The following is a 20,450-nucleotide window of genomic DNA, read 5'->3' on the forward strand; positions in this document are numbered from 1 at the left end:
AACGCCTCACGTGCCGCTCAAGTGATGCTTCAACTAAATGCTCCCTTGTGTTTTCCCACATAATGAAGTAGAAGGTCGTGTAGCCCACACAGTTATTGACCAGATGCCAAAGAATAATTTACACAATTTACACATTTCAGTTCACCAGTTCATACTCGTCCATTGAGCTGTTTTCATGTGTCACTCTACGTATTTACAATTGAAACAAAACCATCTTCTTTCGTCTGTTTGTCTTAAAGCCTTTCGTTATGTTCATAAATGATTGTGCATCCGCTTTTGTCTCATCTCATCCCTGACCTTCGCTTCTATCCGACTGCTTTGCCCTTTCTCTCTCACAGAGGAAATCGAAAAGAAGCTCGCCGCTTACAGGAGGGGAAGCAAGTTCTGGAGGATGCTCATTTTTTGCCAGGTGGGGGCCCGAGATGGAAACGGATGCTGTTTGTTGCAGAGTTGAAGGTTACCGGATTGCGACCTGACTGCTGTCGACGACAAATATTTGCAAGGAAATATAGAACGAGCACAGATTATGTCAAAAGTCCATTTTTTTGTGTTTTAGGGAGGCCCGGGTCACCTGTACCTCCTGAAGAATAAAGTAGCAACATTCGCTAAGGTGGAAAAGGAAGAGGACATGAGTCAGTGAGTTCATTTCTTTAGCTTCCCAACTCTTAAAAGTAGTTACTGTGTGATTTTTATGAAGTGTGGTTTCTCTTTTCGTTTGATAACATACATCTTAGATTAGATAATCAAAAGCGCTGTTTGGCAGAAAATGTTGCATCGTACTGCTTTTTATTCTCCTTCCGCTTTGTCTCCACTGTGACGCCAGTGCACGGCTGAATAATGTTGGAACGCAGACGGAGCCTGCAAAAACTTATCATTCATTACATTGATATTGTCAGGAAAGAGGAAAGTTGGCCTGAGTTGAAGCCTGTCTGGGTTTATTTAGATTCTGGAGACGACTCAGCAGAATGATGAGCAAAGTCAACCCGGAGCCCAACCTCATCCACATAATGGGATGCTACGTCCTGGGAAACCCCAATGGAGAGAAGGTACACACTCCAAAAATGCTGCCTTGTTTTCCTGTTGCTGTGGATTTTGAGCAGATTGGGTTGCTTTTTACCCGAGGTTCACTCAAAAACAGTTGGTCGAAAATAACCCCCCACCCCCCAAAGAAAATAAAATAAATAAATAAAATGCCGATCCACTACTCAGGTTGATTAAAGCAACTTTACAGGTTGGTTTGCAACAAAACAACCTAAAAAATTCAATGTGTATAAAACAAGACAAAAAAATTGGAGCATTTTGTACAAAATAACAAAATATCAGGACCCCAAATCTGGGTGATTTCGTGTAAAACAACCCCCCAACATTGGATTTTGTACAAAACAATGGGAAAAATTGGGTCGTTTTGCACAAAGGCACCCAAAAATTTTATTTTGTACAAAACAACAACAACAAAGATAATTTTGTGCAAAAAACAAAACAAAAAAGTGATCATTTTGTATAACACAACCCCCTAAAATTGGGTGATTTTGTATACAACTAAAAATAAAGGAGTTATTTTAATTTTTTTTAACAAAACTACTTAAAAAAAAAAAAAAAGTCATTTTGTACAAAACGACTTAAAAAAACTGTCGTTTAGTACAAATACACCCAAAAATTTGAATTTGTACATAATGACAACAACAAATTAAAAAAAAAAAAAAAGTGATCGTTTTGTATAACACAAACTAAAAAAATTGGGTCATTTTGTACACAACAACAACAAAATTGTTTTAATTTTTTAGCAAACTATTACAGAAATAAATGTCATTTTGTACAAAACAACAAAAAAGATCATTTTATGCAAAAAAACAAACAAAACAAAAAAACCAATGGGTCATTTTGTATACCAAAAAAAAAAAAAAAACAGAAAATTTTATATTTTTTTTTCTTCAAAACTACTTAAAATATTGGTAATTTTGTATAATAATAAAAAACAAAAATTGATTTTTTTGTAAAAGAAAAAAAAAGTGTCATTTTGCACAAAACAACCCCCCCCCCCCAAAAAAAAAATATATATATATATATATATAAAAATGATAAATTATGTATGAAACAACAAAAGTTTGATTATTTTGTCCAAAACAACAAAAAACGAATCCAGCCATTTTGTACAAAGCAGCCCAGAAAGTTGGGTCAAATTGACCTAGATAGTGGATCGACCCATTTTTCAGCCCAAACTGGGTTATTTTTGACCCAACTGTTCCAAGATTCTAGCAGTTTCAACGGAAGATTGTATTTGGAGAGGCCGAAGAGATTAAGCTATACAGATAACCTGGTAATCCATTTCTTTACCTTTTCAGGATTTATCCCATTGTTGGATCAAAATCTTGACCCAACATGTTGGGTCAAAGCCTCAACCCAATGCAATATAAAGAGTAAATAATCCAACATTGGCTTGGTCACTTTTAGAACCCTTTTGTATTTGGAACATAGACACGCCACCGAACCCTTTTTTTTTCTCCTTTCAATTACAAAACTGACTTCCAAAAATATGCAGAAAGACAACAGACATGCGCAAGCCAGCAAACATTGACCCAGGCCAGCGATTTGTGTCCGTCCCACTCGTGTCTGCCAAAATGTTACATAAATTTGGATCTCGCAGGGCTTGATGCGCTGTCTGGCAACGAGAAGAACAGCAGACTGTGATCAGGGTTTTGTTTAAATCCATCTTGTCAAACACAGTTGCTTCAAGACAGCAATAAAAAAAAAGTGACTCTTTTTTTTCGCTGTCCAAGTGTGTGTATGTGTTTATGTTTTTATTTTGTATTTTTTGTCGTGTGCATCCTTCCCTGCTGAGCGGGCATCCAAATGTGAAGGGGCTTAATAGGCCTTTGCTTTCTTATCTGCTCCCAACAGCTGTTCCAGAAACTGAAAAATCTGATGAGGCCTTATTCTGTGGAGTTCGAGTCGCCGCTGGAGCTCTCTGCGCAGGGTGGGTGTCAAACCAACATTACAACTTTGATGTTGACGTGAGCAGGCACTCTAAATCAAATGTGTTTGTACTTTACATAACATACTGTTTGACATTTGACATGGACGCACTCACAATAAAAAAAAAAAATACCAGTAGAAAAATGAAGACGGAGTTTTTACAAGGTAACAATGAAATTAGTTTGAGATTGACGTGTTCAACCTTGTTGATAAATTAGGTTGCACTTCCAAACAGTAGGGGGCAGCACATTTCAAGAAATGACTCCATCTACAAGTGATGAAAACCAGAACACTTGCCATTAAAACACCAGAAAAATTCCAAATAAGTATTTGCTGACAAATAAGGTGAAGGAAGTGTCCTTTAAGATTTTACATAAATATTATCCGGCCAACCACTATATGACCAAGTTCAAAAGGGACATCGACACAAACTGCTCATTGTGTGGAACCCACCCAGAGACAGTTCAACACCTCTTCTGGATCTGTGGACACACTCGGACTTTTTGGAAAGAGTTTAGTAATTTTGTTATTAGGCATCTATATAGAGACTTTTTGTTGAAATGGGAAAATATAGTGTTTTGTTTCTTTAGGAAGTATGTCAATGAAGATATATTTTTTATTATTAATCTGTTAATACTTATGGCGAAATTCTTTATTCATAAATGCAAGTATGGAAATCAAAAACCCAACTTCACACACTTTCACATTGACATGCTCACCTATATTAGACTTATAAATGGCTCTCATAACAGGAAGGCTATGAAAACTATCACTATTTGTAAAAAATATAGATTGTTTGACTGTACATGAAACCCCTGGCATTATTGTTTTGTTTTTTGTTTAGTAGTGTTGTCTTTGTTTTGTGTTGTACTTAAGTATATTGATATATGTTCCATTTTGTTCAAATCATTATTCTGATTTATACTTGTTCTTTGGTTTAATAAAGAAAAAAAAAAAAAAACACCCCAGAAAATCCGCCTCTATCCAGCAGGGGGGAGCAGATGACCAACAAAACCTTGTTTTTTTTTTTGTTCACACTTCATTAACGGGGTTCCCTAAACCCAAAACATAACATGTAAACAACTTTGGTCTGTTCCTCTCGTGAAGGCAAAGAGATGATCGAGATGTACTTCGACTTTCGCCTCTACCGCCTTTGGAAGACTCGTCAGCACTCCAAACTGTTGGACTACGAGGACCTTTTGTGACGAAGAAACGCCCAAGATGACGACAACGTCCCCTCGGGCCATGAGGGCAGCGTTGCCGTGACGACGGATGTTTTCGCTCACCCGGTGTCAATGATGACGAACGGCTTTTTTTGTTTTGTTTTCCTCCCCACAGTGGAAAAGGGTGAAGGACCTTGAATGACTTCAGGTTTAAAAAAAAAAAAAAAGAAAGAGAAAAAAAAATGACTTTGTTGCTCTATTAATTTTTAGTGTTGAAAAAGTTTGTAACTAAGTCACTATTCGGTTGCAAGGATGTGTGGTTGTGTCTCCTACATACAGTAGGTTGAAAAAGTCTACACACCCCTGTTCAAATACCAGGTTTTTGTAATATAAAAAAATAATTTTAAACTTATACCACTATTGATGAAATAAAAAAAAAAAAAACTTCTCAAGAGTGTGCACACCCTTAATCAATGGGATGTGGTTGTGTTCAAAATTGACCAATCACATTCAAGCTCATATTAAATGGGAGTCAGCACTCACCTGCCACCATTAAAGTGCCTCTGATTAACCTGAAAGTTCAGTTCTAGTAGGCTTTTCCTGTTTTCCTTTTTTTTTTTTTTTTTTTTTCTTTTTTTTTTTTTTTTTTTGCTTTCGAGCAAAGGAATGAAGACTTTGACTTTGCTTTTGCATAAATACAATTTGAACATTCTGACAAAAAGTGTTCATTTTAAATCACTAACTCTGCTTCATTGGCAAAAAAAAGTTAAATTTTCTTACCTCACAAAAACCTGGCATTTGATCAGGGGTGTGTAAACTTTTACAATGTCCTGCATTCATCCATAACTAAGGCATCCTTTTGTCCGTGTAAATATCCTGGCATCACTTCAGTCATCCAGATAATAATAATAATGATAATCCTCACTGACAAAATTTTATTTTTATTGTGCATTGCTGTGCGTTTTTCTTACCGGCATATGTTGGAACAACTCAGGTTTTTAGCCACTAAAGTAACAATTGTGTCGATCTAAGATATTCTAATGTTTATCGCCATCTGGCTGGGAGTGAATGTACTATTAGCGCTAAAGAAATGTACTGTACCTCGTCATCGTTTTGTTTTTTGGTGAGAATGTGATCGCTTACCATGCAGAAAAAACAAAAATGACAAAAATTATGTGTGTTCCTTGTGCGTTTTCTTTGTGAAGAGCTGAATGTTTTCACATTTCTGTTGTGATGTCAAGAGGGATGTAATAGCCATCCAAATGTTTGACATATTTCACGCAACTAACAAAAACTTCACACCCAAAAAAACAACCTAAGGAGTCATTGATTAAAAAAATAATGATTATTTCTTACATATTACTTTTACTGGGCTGGGAGCATCTCTCAATGTTCTGAACTCCTGTTTTCATGCCAGCATCATTTTGAGACGTCCTTCAGGTGGTTGTGGCTCAATCATACATTGCGATCAATTGATTATCGTGATGCACAGAAGGTGGAAAATGTGGAGAAACAAAAGGGCTTGGCTGGCGAGTGGACATGTTGAAAATTGAAGGGGGAATCAGTTCGACAAATATTGTGGCAATGAATATTTTCTTAACGTGTTTGAGGAATAACACATTAAAGATGATGTCATTCTGTGATCTTTTGTTCTGCCCGAGATGACAACTCAAAAATAACTTCTCGGTACAAACATACAACTATTGTTTTATATACAGTAACAAGTCTCTCATTCACACCCTGAATGTAGTTACACCAGTTATCCACAGGAGGGAAGTATTGCATCGTATCTCAGTTGCTTCTCGGTTTTCCTCAACTTTCACCACGACTTTGCTTGACCACGCGCCCACACGCATTATCAACGATTCTTCTTGTTTTTTGTTGAACTATATTATATCGTTGACGGCTTTAAAGATGCGCGTCTTATAACTGCACGCTTATTGTTCTATTACATTATTGAACAATGACAAGCGAGTCGAAACCTAGATAGACGAACCTGAAGCGTCACCCATCAAGGGAATCCGCCACCTGCTGGGGACATGTGGTACTGCACACAAGTCTCTCATTTCGCCTTACTATATACATGGTCGTTTAAAAAAAAACAAAAAAAAAAACGCCTTACTATACATGGTCTTAAAAAAAAAAGTGCCTTCCTCTACATGGTCGTTCTAAAAAAAAAAACTAAAAAAAAACGCCTTACTATACATGGTCGTTTTTTTTTTGTTTTTTTTCTCTATACATGGTCGTTTAAAAAGGGGAAAAAAAGTGCCTTACTATACATGGTCGTTCTAAAAAAAAAAAAAATGAAAAAATAAAAAAATGCCATGGTCGTTTAAAAAAAAAAAAAAAAAAAAAAGTGCCTTACTAAACATGGTCGTTCTAAAAAAAAAATGCTTTACTATACATGGTCGTTTAAAAAAAAAAAAAAAAAAGTGCCTTACTATACATGGTCGTTTAAAAAAAAAAAAAAAGTGCCTTACTATACATGGTCGTTCAAAAAAAAAAATGCTTTACTATACATGGTCGTTCAAAAAAAAAAATGCTTTACTATACATGGTCGTTTAAAAAAAAAAATGCCTTACTATACATGGTCGTTTAAAAAAAAAAAAAAAGTGCCTTACTAAACATGGTCGTTCTAAAAAAAATAAAAAAAAACGCCTTACTATACATGGTTGTTTAAAAAAAAAAGAAAAAAAAAGTGCCTTACTAAACATGGTCGTTCTAAAAAAAAAAAAAAACGCCTTACTATACATGGTCGTTTAAAAAAAAAAAAAAAAGAAAAAAAGTGCCATGGTCGTTCTAAACACCCAAAAAAAAAACCGCCTTACAATACATGGTCGTTTAAAAAAAAAAAAAAAAAAAACGCCTTACTATACATGGTCGTTTAAAAAAAAAAAACGCCTTACTATACATGGTCGTTCTAAAAAAAAAAAAATAACACCTTACTATACATGGTCGTTTAAAAAAAACAAAAAAAAAACGCCTTACTATACATGGTCGTTTAAAAAAAGAAAAAAAGAAAAAAAGTGCCTTACTATACATGGTCGTTTAAAAAAAAAAAAAAAAAGTGCCTTACTATACATGGTCGTTCTATAAAAAAAAAAAAAAAAAAAAAAAAACGCCTTACTATACATGGTCGTTTAAATAAAAAAAAAAAAGTGCCTTACTATACATGGTCGTTCTAAAAAAAAAAAATGCTTTACTATACATGGTCGTTTAAAAAAAAAAAAGAAAAAAAGTGCCTTACTCTACATGGTCGTTCTAAACAAACAAACAAAGACCCGCCTTACTATACATGGTCGTTTAAAAGAAAAAAAACGCCTTACTATACATGGTCGTTTAAAAAAAAAAAAAAAAAGCCTTACTATACATGGTCGTTTAAAAAAAAAAAAAAAAAAAAAAAAGCCTTACTATACATGGTCGTTTAAAAAAAAAAAAAAAAAAAAGTGCCTTACTATACATGGTCGTTTAAAAAAAAAAAAACGCCTTACTATACATTGTCGTTTAAAAGAAAAAAAACGCCTTACTATACATGGTCGTTAAAAAAAAAAAAAAAAAAAAAGCCTTACTATACATGGTCGTTTAAAAAAAAAAAAAAAAAAAAAGTGCCTTACTATACATGGTCGTTTAAAAAAAAAAAAAAAAGCCTTACTATACATGGTCGTTTAAAAAAAAAAAAAAAGAAAAAAAAGTGCCTTACTATACATGGTCGTTCTAAACACCCAAAAAAAATAAACGCCTTACAATACATGGTCGTTTAAAAAAAAACAAAAAAAAACGCCTTACTATACATGGTCGTTTAAAAAAAAACAAAAAAAAACGCCTTACTATACATGGTCGTTTAAAAAAAAAAAAAAAAAAACGCCTTACTATACATGGTCGTTTAAAAAACAAACAAAAAAAACCCGCCTTACTATACATGGCCGTTTAAAAAAAAAAAAAAACGTGCCTTACTATACATGGTCGTTCTAAAAAAAAAAAAATAACACCTTACTATACATGGTCGTTTAAAAAAAACAAAAAAAAACGCCTTACTATACATGGTCGTTTAAAAAAAAAAAAAAAAAGTGCCTTACTAAACATGGTCGTTCTAAAAAAAAAAAAAAAAAAACGCCTTTCTATACATGGTCGTTTAAAAAAAAAAAGAAAAAAAAAAGTGCATTACTATACATGGTCGTTTAAAAAAAAAAAAAAAAAAAAAAAGTGCCTTACTATACATGGTCATTAAAAAAAAAAAAAAAAGTGCCTTACTATACATAGTCGTTCTAAAAAAAAACAAAAAAAAAACGCCTTACTATACATGGTCGTTTAAATTAAAAAAAAAAGTGCCTTACTATACATGGTCGTTCTAAAAAAAAAAATGCTTTACTATACATGGTCGTTTAAAAAAAAAAGAAAAAAAAAGTGCCTTACTATACATGGTCGTTCTAAACAAACAAAAAAAAACCACCTTACTATACATGGTCGTTTAAAAAAAAAAAAACGCCTTACTATACATGGTCGTTTAAAAAAAAACAAAAAAACGCCTTACTCTACATGGTCGTTTAAAAAAAAAAAAAAAAAAAAGTGCCTTACTATACATGGTCGTTCTAAACAAACAAAAAAAAACCGCCTTACTATACATGGTCGTTTAAAAAAAAAAAAAAAAACGCCTTTCTATACATGGTCGTTTAAAAAAAAAAAAACGCCTTACTATACATGGTCGTTTAAAAAAAAAAGAAAAAAAAAAGTGCCTTACTGTACATGGTCGTTCTAAACACCCAAAAAAAAAACCGCCTTACTATACATGGTCGTTTAAAAAAAAATAAAAAAAATGCCTTACTATACATGGTCGTTTAAAAAAAAAAAAAAAAAAAAGAAGTGCCTTACTATACATGGTCGTTCTAAACAAACAAAAAAAAACCCGCCTTACTATACATGGTCGTTTAAAAAAAACAAAACGCCTTACTATACATGGTCGTTTAAAAAAAAAACGCCTTACTATACATGGTCGTTTAAAAAAAAAAAAAAGTGCCTGACTATACATGGTCGTTCTAAAAAAAAAAAAAAAAAAACGCCGTACTATAGTAAAAAAAAAAAAAAAAAGTGCCTGACTAAACATGGTCGTTCTAAAAAATAAAAAAAAAAACGCCTTACTATACATGGTCGTTTAAAAAACAAAGAAAAAGAAAAAAAGTGCTTTACTATACATGGTCGTTTAAAAAAAACAAAAAAAAACCGGCTTACTATACATGGTCGTTTAAAAAAAAAAAGAAAAAAAAGTGCCTTACTAAACATGGTCGTTTAAAAAAAAAAGAAGAAAAAAAGTGCCTTACTATACATGGTCGTTCTAAAAAAAAAACGCCTTACTATACATGGTCATTTAAAAAAAAAAGAAAAAAAAGTGCCTTACTATACATGGTCGTTTAAAAAAAAAAAAAAAAACGGCTTACTATACATGGTCGTTTAAAAAAAAAAAAGTGCCTTACTAAACATGGTTGTTCTAAAAAAAAAAAAAAAACGCCTTACTATACATGGTCGTTTAAAAAAAAAAAGAAAAAAAAGTGCCTTACTAAACATGGTCGTTCTAAAAAAAAAAAAAAAACGCCTTACTATACATGGCCGTTTAAAAAAAAAAAAAGAAAAAAAGTGCCTTACTATACATGGTCGTTCTAAAAAAAAAACGCCTTACTATACATGGTCATTTAAAAAAAAAGAAAAAAAAAAGTGCCTTACTATACATGGTCGTTTAAAAAAAAACAAAAAAAACGGCTTACTATACATGGTCGTTTAAAAAAAAAAAAGTGCCTTACTAAACATGGTCGTTCTAAAAAAAAAACAAAAAAAAACGCCTTACTATACATGGTCGTTTAAAAAAAAAAAAAAAAAAAAAAAAAAGTGCCTGACTAAACATGGTCGTTCTAAAAAATAAAAAAAAAACGCCTTACTATACATGGTCGTTTAAAAAACAAAGAAAAAGAAAAAAAGTGCCTTACTATACATGGTCGTTTAAAAAAAAACAAAAAAAAACGGCTTACTATACATGGTCGTTTAAAAAAAAAAAAAGTGCCTTACTAAACATGGTCGTTCTAAAAAAAAAAAAAAACGCCTTACTATACATGGTTGTTTAAAAAAAAAAAAAAAAAAAAGTGCCTGATTAAACATGGTCGTTCTAAAAAAAAAAAAAAAACCCGCCTTACTATACATGGTCGTTTAAAAAACAAAGAAAAAGAAAAAAAGTGCCTTACTATACATGGCCGTTTAAAAAAAAAAAAAACGTGCCTTACTATACATGGTCGTTGTAAAAAAAAAAAAATAACACCTTACTATACATGGTCGTTTAAAAAAAACAAAAAAAAAACGCCTTACTATACATGGTCATTTAAAAAGAAAAAAGAAAAAAAAGTGCCTTACTATACATGGTCGTTTAAAAAAAACAAAAAAAACGGCTTACTATACATGGTCGTTTAAAAAAAAAAAACAAAAAAAAAGTGCCTTACTATACATGGTCGTTTAAAAAAAAAAAAAAAACGCCTTACTATACATGGTCGTTTAAAAAAAAAAAAACGCCTTACTATACATGGTCGTTTAAAAATAAAAAAAATAAAAAAGTGCCTTACTGTACATGGTCGTTCTAAACACCCAAAAAAAAAAACGCCTTACTATACATGGTCGTTTAAAAAAAAATAAAAAAAATGCCTTACTATACATGGTCGTTTAAAAAAAACAAAACGCCTTACTATACATGGTCGTTTAAAAAAAAACCAAAAACTATACATGGTCGTTAAAAAAAAAAAAAAAAAAAAAAAGTGCCTTACTATACATGGTCGTTTAAAAAAAAAAAAAAAAAACGGCTTACTATACATGGTCGTTTAAAAAAAAAAAAGTGCCTTACTAAACATGGTCGTTCTAAAAAAAAAAAAAAAAAACGCCTTACTATACATGGTCGTTTAAAAAACAAAGAAAAAGAAAAAAAGTGCCTTACTATACATGGTCGTTTAAAAAAAATAAAAATAAAAAAGTGCCTTACTGTACATGGTCGTTCTAAACACCCAAAAAAAAAAACGCCTTACTATACATGGTCGTTTAAAAAAAAATAAAAAAAATGCCTTACTATACATGGTCGTTTAAAAAAAACAAAACGCCTTACTATACATGGTCGTTTAAAAAAAACAAAAAAAAACGGCTTACTATACATGGTCGTTTAAAAAAAAAAAAAGTGCCTTACTAAACATGGTCGTTCTAAAAAAAAAAAAAAAAACGCCTTACTATACATGGTCGTTTAAAAAAAAAAAAAAAAAAAAAAAAAGTGCCTGACTAAACATGGTCGTTCTAAAAAATAAAAAAAAAACGCCTTACTATACATGGTCGTTTAAAAAACAAAGAAAAAGAAAAAAAGTGCCTTACTATACATGGTCGTTTAAAAAAAAACAAAAAAAAACGGCTTACTATACATGGTCGTTTAAAAAAAAAAAAAGTGCCTTACTAAACATGGTCGTTCTAAAAAAAAAAAAAAACGCTTTACTATACATGGTTGTTTAAAAAAAAAAAAAAAAAAAAGTGCCTGACTAAACATGGTCGTTCTAAAAAAAAAAAAAAAAACGCCTTACTATACATGGTCGTTTAAAAAAAACAAAAAAAAACGCCTTACTATACATGGTCATTTAAAAAGAAAAAAGAAAAAAAAGTGCCTTACTATACATGGTCGTTTAAAAAAAACAAAAAAAACGGCTTACTATACATGGTCGTTTAAAAAAAAAAAAAAAACGCCTTACTATACATGGTCGTTTAAAAGAAAAAAAACGCCTTACTATACATGGTCGTTTAAAAGAAAAAAAACGCCTTACTATACTTGGTCGTTAAAAAAAAAAAAAATTGTGCCTTACTATACATGGTCGTTGTAAAAAAAAAAAAATAACACCTTACTATACATGGTCGTTTAAAAAAAACAAAAAAAAACGGCTTACTATACATGGTCGTTTAAAAAAAAAAAAACCGCCTTACTATACATGGTCGTTTAAAAAAAAAAAACGCCTTACTATACATGGTCGTTCTAAAAAAAAAAAAATAACACCTTACTATACATGGTCGTTTAAAAAAAAAAAAAAAAAACGCCTTACTATACATGGTCGTTTAAAAAAAAAAAAAAAAAATTGCCTTACTAAACATGGTCGTTCTAAAAAAAAAAAAAAAAACGCCTTACTATACATGGTCGTTTAAAAAAAGAAAAAAAGAAAAAAACTGCCTTACTATACATGGTCGTTTAAAAAAAACAAAAAAAAACGCCTTACTATACATGGTCATTTAAAAAGAAAAAAGAAAAAAAAGTGCCTTACTATACATGGTCGTTTAAAAAAAACAAAAAAAACGGCTTACTATACATGGTCGTTTAAAAAAAAAAAAAGTGCCTTACTATATATGGTCGTTCTAAAAAACAAAACAAAAAAAAAACGCCTTACTATACATGGTCGTTTAAAAAACAAAAAAAACGGCTTACTATACATGGTCGTTTAAAAAAAAAAAGAAAAAAAAGTGCCTTACTAAACATGGTCGTTTAAAAAAAAAAAAAGAAAAAAAGTGCCTTACTATACATGGTCGTTCTAAAAAAAAAAACGCCTTACTCTACATGGTCATTTAAAAAAAAAAGAAAAAAAAGTGCCTTACTATACATGGTCGTTTAAAAAAAAAAAAAAAACGGCTTACTATACATGGTCGTTTAAAAAAAAAAAAAGTGCCTTACTATATATGGTCGTTCTAAAAAACAAAACAAAAAAAAAACGCCTTACTATACATGGTCGTTTAAAAAACAAAAAAAACGGCTTACTATACATGGTCGTTTAAAAAAAAAAAAAGTGCCTTACTATATATGGTCGTTCTAAAAAACAAAACAAAAAAAAAACGCCTTACTATACATGGTCGTTTAAAAAAAAAAAAGAAAAAAAAAGTGCCTTACTATACATGGTCGTTAAAAAAAAACAAAAAAAACGCCTTACTATACATGGTCGTTTAAAAGAAAAAAAACGCCTTACTATACTTGGTCGTTTAAAAAAAAAAAAATTGTGCCTTACTATACATGGTCGTTGTAAAAAAAAAAAAATAACACCTTACTATACATGGTCGTTTAAAAAAAACAAAAAAAAACGCCTTACTATACATGGTCATTTAAAAAGAAAAAAGAAAAAAAAGTGACTTACTATACATGGTCGTTTAAAAAAAACAAAAAAAACGGCTTACTATACATGGTCGTTTTAAAAAAAAAAAAGTGCCTTACTATATATGGTCGTTCTAAAAAAAATAACAAAAAAAAAACGCCTTACTATACATGGTCGTTTAAAAAAAAAAAACGCCTTACTATACATGGTCGTTCTAAAAAAAAAAAAATAACACCTTACTATACATGGTCGTTTAAAAAAAAAAAAAAAAAAACGCCTTACTATACATGGTCGTTTAAAAAAAAAAAAAAAAAAATTGCCTTACTAAACATGGTCGTTCTAAAAAAAAAAAAAAAAAACGCCTTACTATACATGGTCGTTTAAAAAAAGAAAAAAAGAAAAAAAGTGCCTTACTATACATGGTCGTTTAAAAAAAACAAAAAAAAACACCTTACTATACATGGTCATTTAAAAAGAAAAAAGAAAAAAAAGTGCCTTACTATACATGGTCGTTTAAAAAAAACAAAAAAAACGGCTTACTATACATGGTCGTTTAAAAAAAAAAAAAGTGCCTTACTATATATGGTCGTTCTAAAAAACAAAACAAAAAAAAAACGCCTTACTATACATGGTCGTTTAAAAAACAAAAAAAACGGCTTACTATACATGGTCGTTTAAAAAAAAAAAAAGTGCCTTACTATATATGGTCGTTCTAAAAAACAAAACAAAAAAAAAACGCCTTACTATACATGGTCGTTTAAAAAAAAAAAAGAAAAAAAAAGTGCCTTACTATACATGGTCGTTAAAAAAAAACAAAAAAAACGCCTTACTATACATGGTCGTTTAAAAGAAAAAAAACGCCTTACTATACTTGGTCGTTTAAAAAAAAAAAAATTGTGCCTTACTATACATGGTCGTTGTAAAAAAAAAAAAATAACACCTTACTATACATGGTCGTTTAAAAAAAACAAAAAAAAACGCCTTACTATACATGGTCATTTAAAAAGAAAAAAGAAAAAAAAGTGACTTACTATACATGGTCGTTTAAAAAAAACAAAAAAAACGGCTTACTATACATGGTCGTTTAAAAAAAAAAAATAACACCTTACTATACATGGTCGTTTAAAAAAAACAAAAAAAAACGCCTTACTATACATGGTCATTTAAAAAAAAAAAAGAAAAAAAAAGTGCCTTACTATACATGGTCGTTAAAAAAAAACAAAAAAAACGCCTTACTATACATGGTCGTTTAAAAGAAAAAAAACGCCTTACTATACTTGGTCGTTTAAAAAAAAAAAAATTGTGCCTTACTATACATGGTCGTTGTAAAAAAAAAAAAATAACACCTTACTATACATGGTCGTTTAAAAAAAACAAAAAAAAACGCCTTACTATACATGGTCATTTAAAAAGAAAAAAGAAAAAAAAGTGACTTACTATACATGGTCGTTTAAAAAAAACAAAAAAAACGGCTTACTATACATGGTCGTTTTAAAAAAAAAAAAAGTGCCTTACTATATATGGTCGTTCTAAAAAAAATAACAACAAAAAAACGCCTTACTATACATGGTCGTTTAAAAAAAAAAAACGCCTTACTATACATGGTCGTTCTAAAAAAAAAAAAAAAACGCCTTACTATACATGGTCGTTTAAAAAAAAAAAAAAAAATTGCCTTACTAAACATGGTCGTTCTAAAAAAAAAAAAAAAAAACGCCTTACTATACATGGTCGTTTAAAAAAAGAAAAAAAGAAAAAAAGTGCCTTACTATACATGGTCGTTTAAAAAAAACAAAAAAAAACGCCTTACTATACATGGTCATTTAAAAAGAAAAAAGAAAAAAAAGTGCCTTACTATACATGGTCGTTTAAAAAAAACAAAAAAAACGGCTTACTATACATGGTCGTTTAAAAAAAAAAAAAGTGCCTTACTATATATGGTCGTTCTAAAAAACAAAAAAAAAAAAAAATGCCTTACTATACATGGTCGTTTAAAAAACAAAAAAAACGGCTTACTATACATGGTCGTTTAAAAAAAAAAAAAGTGCCTTACTATATATGGTCGTTCTAAAAAACAAAACAAAAAAAAAACGCCTTACTATACATGGTCGTTTAAAAAAAAAAAAGAAAAAAAAAGTGCCTTACTATACATGGTCGTTAAAAAAAAACAAAAAAAACGCCTTACTATACATGGTCGTTTAAAAGAAAAAAAACGCCTTACTATACTTGGTCGTTTAAAAAAAAAACACCTTACTATACATGGTCATTAAAAAAAAACAAAAAAAAAAACGCCTTACTATACATGGTCGTTTAAAAAAAAAAAAAAAAACGGCTTACTATACATGGTCGTTTAAAAAAAAAAAAATTGTGCCTTACTATACATGGTCGTTCTAAACAAACAAAAAAAACCCGCCTTACTATACATGGTCGTTTAAAAAAAAAAAAACGCCTTACTATACATGGTCGTTTAAAAAAAAAAAGAAAAAAAAAAGTGCCTTACTGTACATGGTCGTTCTAAACACCCCCAAAAAAAACCGCCTTACTATACATGGTCGTTTAAAAAAAAATTAAAAAAATGCCTTACTATACATGGTCGTTTAAAAAAAACAAAACGCCTTACTATACATGGTCGTTTAAAAAAAAACAAAAAAAAACGGCTTACTATACATGGTCGTTTAAAAAAAAAAAAGTGCCTTACTAAACATGGTCGTTCTAAAAAAAAAAAAAAACGCCTTACTATACATGGTCGTTTAAAAAAAGAAAAAAAAAAAAGTGCCTGACTAAACATGGTCGTTCTAAAAAATAAAAAAAAAACGCCTTACTATACATGGTCGTTTAAAAAACAAAGAAAAAGAAAAAAAGTGCCTTACTATACATGGCCGTTTAAAAAAAAAAAAAACGTGCCTTACTATACATGGTCGTTTAAAAAAAAAAAAAAAAACGCCTTACTATACATGGTCGTTAAAAAAAAAAAAAGAAAAGTGCCTTACTATACATGGTCGTTCTAAAAAAAAAAAAAAGCCTGACTATACATGGTCGTTTAAAAAAAAAAAAAAAAAAAGAAGTGCCTTACTATACATGGTCGTTCTAAACAAACAAAAAAAACCCCGCCTTACTATACATGGTCGTTTAAAAAAAACAAAACGCCTTACTATACATGGTCGTTTAAAAAAAAAACGCCTTACTATACATGGTCGTTTAAAAAAAAAAAAAAAAACGCCTTACTATACATGGTCGTTTAAAAGAAAAAAAACGCCTTACTATACTTGGTCGTTTAAAAAAAAAACACCTTACTATACATGGTCATTTAAAAAAAAAAAAAAAAAAACGCCTTACTATACATGGTCGTTTAAAAAAAAAAAAAAAAACGCCTTACTATACATGGTCGTTAAAAAAAAAAAAAGAAAAGTGCCTTACTATACATGGTCGTTCTAAAAAAAAAAAAAGCCTGACTATACATGGTCGTTTAAAAAAAAAAAAAAAAAAAGAAGTGCCTTACTATACATGGTCGTTCTAAACAAACAAAAAAACCCCCGCCTTACTATACATGGTCGTTTAAAAAAAACAAAACGCCTTACTATACATGGTCGTTTAAAAAAAAAACGCCTTACTATACATGGTCGTTTAAAAAAAAAAAAAGTGCCTGACTATACATGGTCGTTCTAAAAAAAAAAAAAAAAAAACGCCGTACTATAGTAAAAAAAAAAAAAAAAGTGCCTGACTAAACATGGTCGTTCTAAAAAATAAAAAAAAAACGCCTTACTATACATGGTCGTTTAAAAAACAAAGAAAAAGAAAAAAAGTGCTTTACTATACATGGTCGTTTAAAAAAAACAAAAAAAAAACGGCTTACTATACATGGTCGTTTAAAAAAAAAAAGAAAAAAAAGTGCCTTACTAAACATGGTCGTTCTAAAAAAAAACAAAAACGCCTTACTATACATGGTCGTTTAAAAAAAAAAAAAGAAAAAAAGTGCCTTACTATACATGGTCGTTCTAAAAAAAAAACGCCTTACTATACATGGTCATTTAAAAAAAAAAAAAAAAAAGTGCCTTACTATACATGGTCGTTTAAAAAAAAAAAAAAAAACGGCTTACTATACATGGTCGTTTAAAAAAAAAAAAGTGCCTTACTAAACATGGTCGTTCTAAAAAAAAAAAAAAAACGCCTTACTATACATGGTCGTTTAAAAAAAAAAAGAAAAAAAAGTGCCTTACTAAACATGGTCGTTCTAAAAAAAAACAAAAAACGCCTTACTATACATGGTCGTTTAAAAAAAAAAAAAAGAAAAAAAGTGCCTTACTATACATGGTCGTTCTAAAAAAAAAACGCCTTACTATACATGGTCGTTTAAAAAAAAAAAAAACGCCTTACTATACATGGTCGTTTAAAAAAAAAAAAGAAAAAAAAAGTGCCTGACTAAACATGGTCGTTCTAAAAAAAAAAAAACGCCTTACTATACATGGTCGTTTAAAAGAAAAAAAACGCCTTACTATACTTGGTCGTTTAAAAAAAAAAAAATTGTGCCTTACTATACATGGTCATTCTAAAAAAAAAACCACACACCTTACTATACATGGTCGTTTAAAAAAAAAAAAAAAAAAGTGCCTGACTAAACATGGTCGTTCTAAAAAAAAAAAAACGCCTTACTATACATGGTCGTTTAAAAAAAAAAACGCCTTACTATACATGGTCGTTTAAAAAAAAAAAAAAAAAAACGCCTTACTATACATGGTCGTTTAAAAAAAAAAAACGCCTTACTATACATGGTCATTTAAAAAAAAACAAAAAAAAAACGCCTTACTATACATGGTCGTTTAAAAAAAATAAAAAAAACGCCTTACTATACATGGTCGTTTAAAAAAAAAAAAATAGTGCCTTACTATACATGGTCATTCTAAAAAAAAAAACACACACCTTACTATACATGGTCGTTGTAAAAAAAAAAAAATAACACCTTACTATACATGGTCGTTTAAAAAAAACAAAAAAAAAACGCCTTACTATACATGGTCGTTTAAAAAAAAAAATAAAAAATTGCCTTACTAAACATGGTCGTTCTAAAAAAAAAAAAAAAAAAACGCCTTACTATACATGGTCGTTTAAAAAAAGAATAAAAGAAAAAAAGTGCCTTACTATACATGGTCGTTTAAAAAAAAAAAAAAAAAAGTGCCTTACTATACATGGTCGTTCTAAAAAAAAAAAAAAAAAAAAAACGCCTTACTATACATGGTCGTTCTAAAAAAAAAAATGCTTTACTATACATGGTCGTTTAAAAAAAAAAAAGAAAAAAAGTGCCTTACTCTACATGGTCGTTCTAAACAAACAAACAAAAACCCGCCTTACTATACATGGTCGTTTAAAAGAAAAAAAACGCCTTACTATACATGGTCGTTTAAAAAAACAAAACAAAAAACGCCGTACTATAGTAAAAAAAAAAAAAAAAAGTGCCTGACTAAACATGGTCGTTCTAAAAAATAAAATAAAAACGCCTTACTATACATGGTCGTTTAAAAAACAAAGAAAAAGAAAAAAAGTGCTTTACTATACATGGTCGTTTAAAAAAAAACAAAAAAAACGGCTTACTATACATGGTCGTTTAAAAAAAAAAAAGTGCCTTACTAAACATGGTCGTTCTAAAAAAAAACAAAAAAAAACGCCTTACTATACATGGTCGTTTAAAAAAAAAAAAAAAAAAAAAAAAGTGCCTGACTAAACATGGTCGTTCTAAAAAATAAAAAAAAAACGCCTTACTATACATGGTCGTTTAAAAAACAAAGAAAAAGAAAAAAAGTGCCTTACTATACATGGTCGTTTAAAAAAAAACATAAAAAAACGGCTTACTATACATGGTCGTTTAAAAAAAAAAAAAGTGCCTTACTAAACATGGTCGTTCTAAAAAAAAAAAAAAACGCCTTACTATACATGGTTGTTTAAAAAAAAAAAAAAAAAAAAGTGCCTGATTAAACATGGTCGTTCTAAAAAAAAAAAAAAAACGCCTTACTATACATGGTCGTTTAAAAAACAAAGAAAAAGAAAAAAAGTGCCTTACTATACATGGCCGTTTAAAAAAAAAAAAAAAGTGCCTTACTATACATGGTCGTTTAAAAAAAACAAAAAAAAACGCCTTACTATACATGGTCATTTAAAAAGAAAAAAGAAAAAAAAGTGCCTTACTATACATGGTCGTTTAAAAAAAACAAAAAAAACGGCTTACTATACATGGTCGTTTAAAAAAAAAAAAAAAGTGCCTTACTATACATGGTCGTTTAAAAAAAAAAAAAAAACGCCTTACTATACATGGTCGTTTAAAAAAAAAAAAACGCCTTACTATACATGGTCGTTTAAAAATAAAAAAAATAAAAAAGTGCCTTACTGTACATGGTCGTTCTAAACACCCCAAAAAAAAACGGCTTACTATACATGGTCGTTTAAAAAAAACAAAACGCCTTACTATACATGGTCGTTTAAAAAAAACCCAAAAACTATACATGGTCGTTAAAAAAAAAAAAAAAAAAAAAGAAGTGCCTTACTATACATGGTCGTTCTAAACAAACAAAAAAAACCCCGCCTTACTATACATGGTCGTTTAAAAAAAACAAAACGCCTTACTATACATGGTCGTTTAAAAAAAAAACGCCTTACTATACATGGTCGTTTAAAAAAAAAAAAAAGTGCCTGACTATACATGGTCGTTCTAAAAAAAAAAACAAAAAAACGCCGTACTATAGTAAAAAAAAAAAAAAAAAGTGCCTGACTAAACATGGTCGTTCTAAAAAATAAAAAAAAAACGCCTTACTATACATGGTCGTTTAAAAAACAAAGAAAAAGAAAAAAAGTGCTTTACTATACATGGTCGTTTAAAAAAAACAAAAAAAAAACGGCTTACTATACATGGTCGTTTAAAAAAAAAAAGAAAAAAAAGTGCCTTACTATACATGGTCGTTCTAAAAAAAAAAAAAAAACGCCTTACTATACATGGTCGTTTAAAAAAAAAAAAAGAAAAAAAGTGCCTTACTATACATGGTCGTTCTAAAAAAAAAACGCCTTACTATACATGGTCATTTAAAAAAAAAAGAAAAAAAAGTGCCTTACTATACATGGTCGTTTAAAAAAAAAAAAAAAAACGGCTTACTATACATGGTCGTTTAAAAAAAAAAAAGTGCCTTACTAAACATGGTTGTTC

At 29.7% G+C, this 20,450-nt stretch overlaps 1 protein-coding gene across 1 annotated transcript in view; it reads left to right on the plus strand.

Moving 5' to 3' along the window:
* The window catches only part of nsmfa (NMDA receptor synaptonuclear signaling and neuronal migration factor a), a 36,271-nt gene extending 30,492 nt beyond the window's left edge, over positions 1-5,779 (plus strand). The window contains exons 12-16 of the mRNA XM_077496804.1: positions 339-409; positions 557-636; positions 944-1,046; positions 2,899-2,974; positions 4,081-5,779. Coding sequence (XP_077352930.1) covers positions 339-409; positions 557-636; positions 944-1,046; positions 2,899-2,974; positions 4,081-4,178 — 428 coding nt within the window. The 3' untranslated portion in view covers positions 4,179-5,779. The remainder of the gene's footprint in view (positions 1-338; positions 410-556; positions 637-943; positions 1,047-2,898; positions 2,975-4,080) is intronic.
* Positions 5,780-20,450: the final 14,671 nt, after the last annotated feature.

This window comes from Festucalex cinctus, chromosome 15, assembly GCF_051991245.1.
Source record: "Festucalex cinctus isolate MCC-2025b chromosome 15, RoL_Fcin_1.0, whole genome shotgun sequence".
NCBI classification, from domain to species: Eukaryota; Metazoa; Chordata; class Actinopteri; order Syngnathiformes; family Syngnathidae; genus Festucalex; species Festucalex cinctus.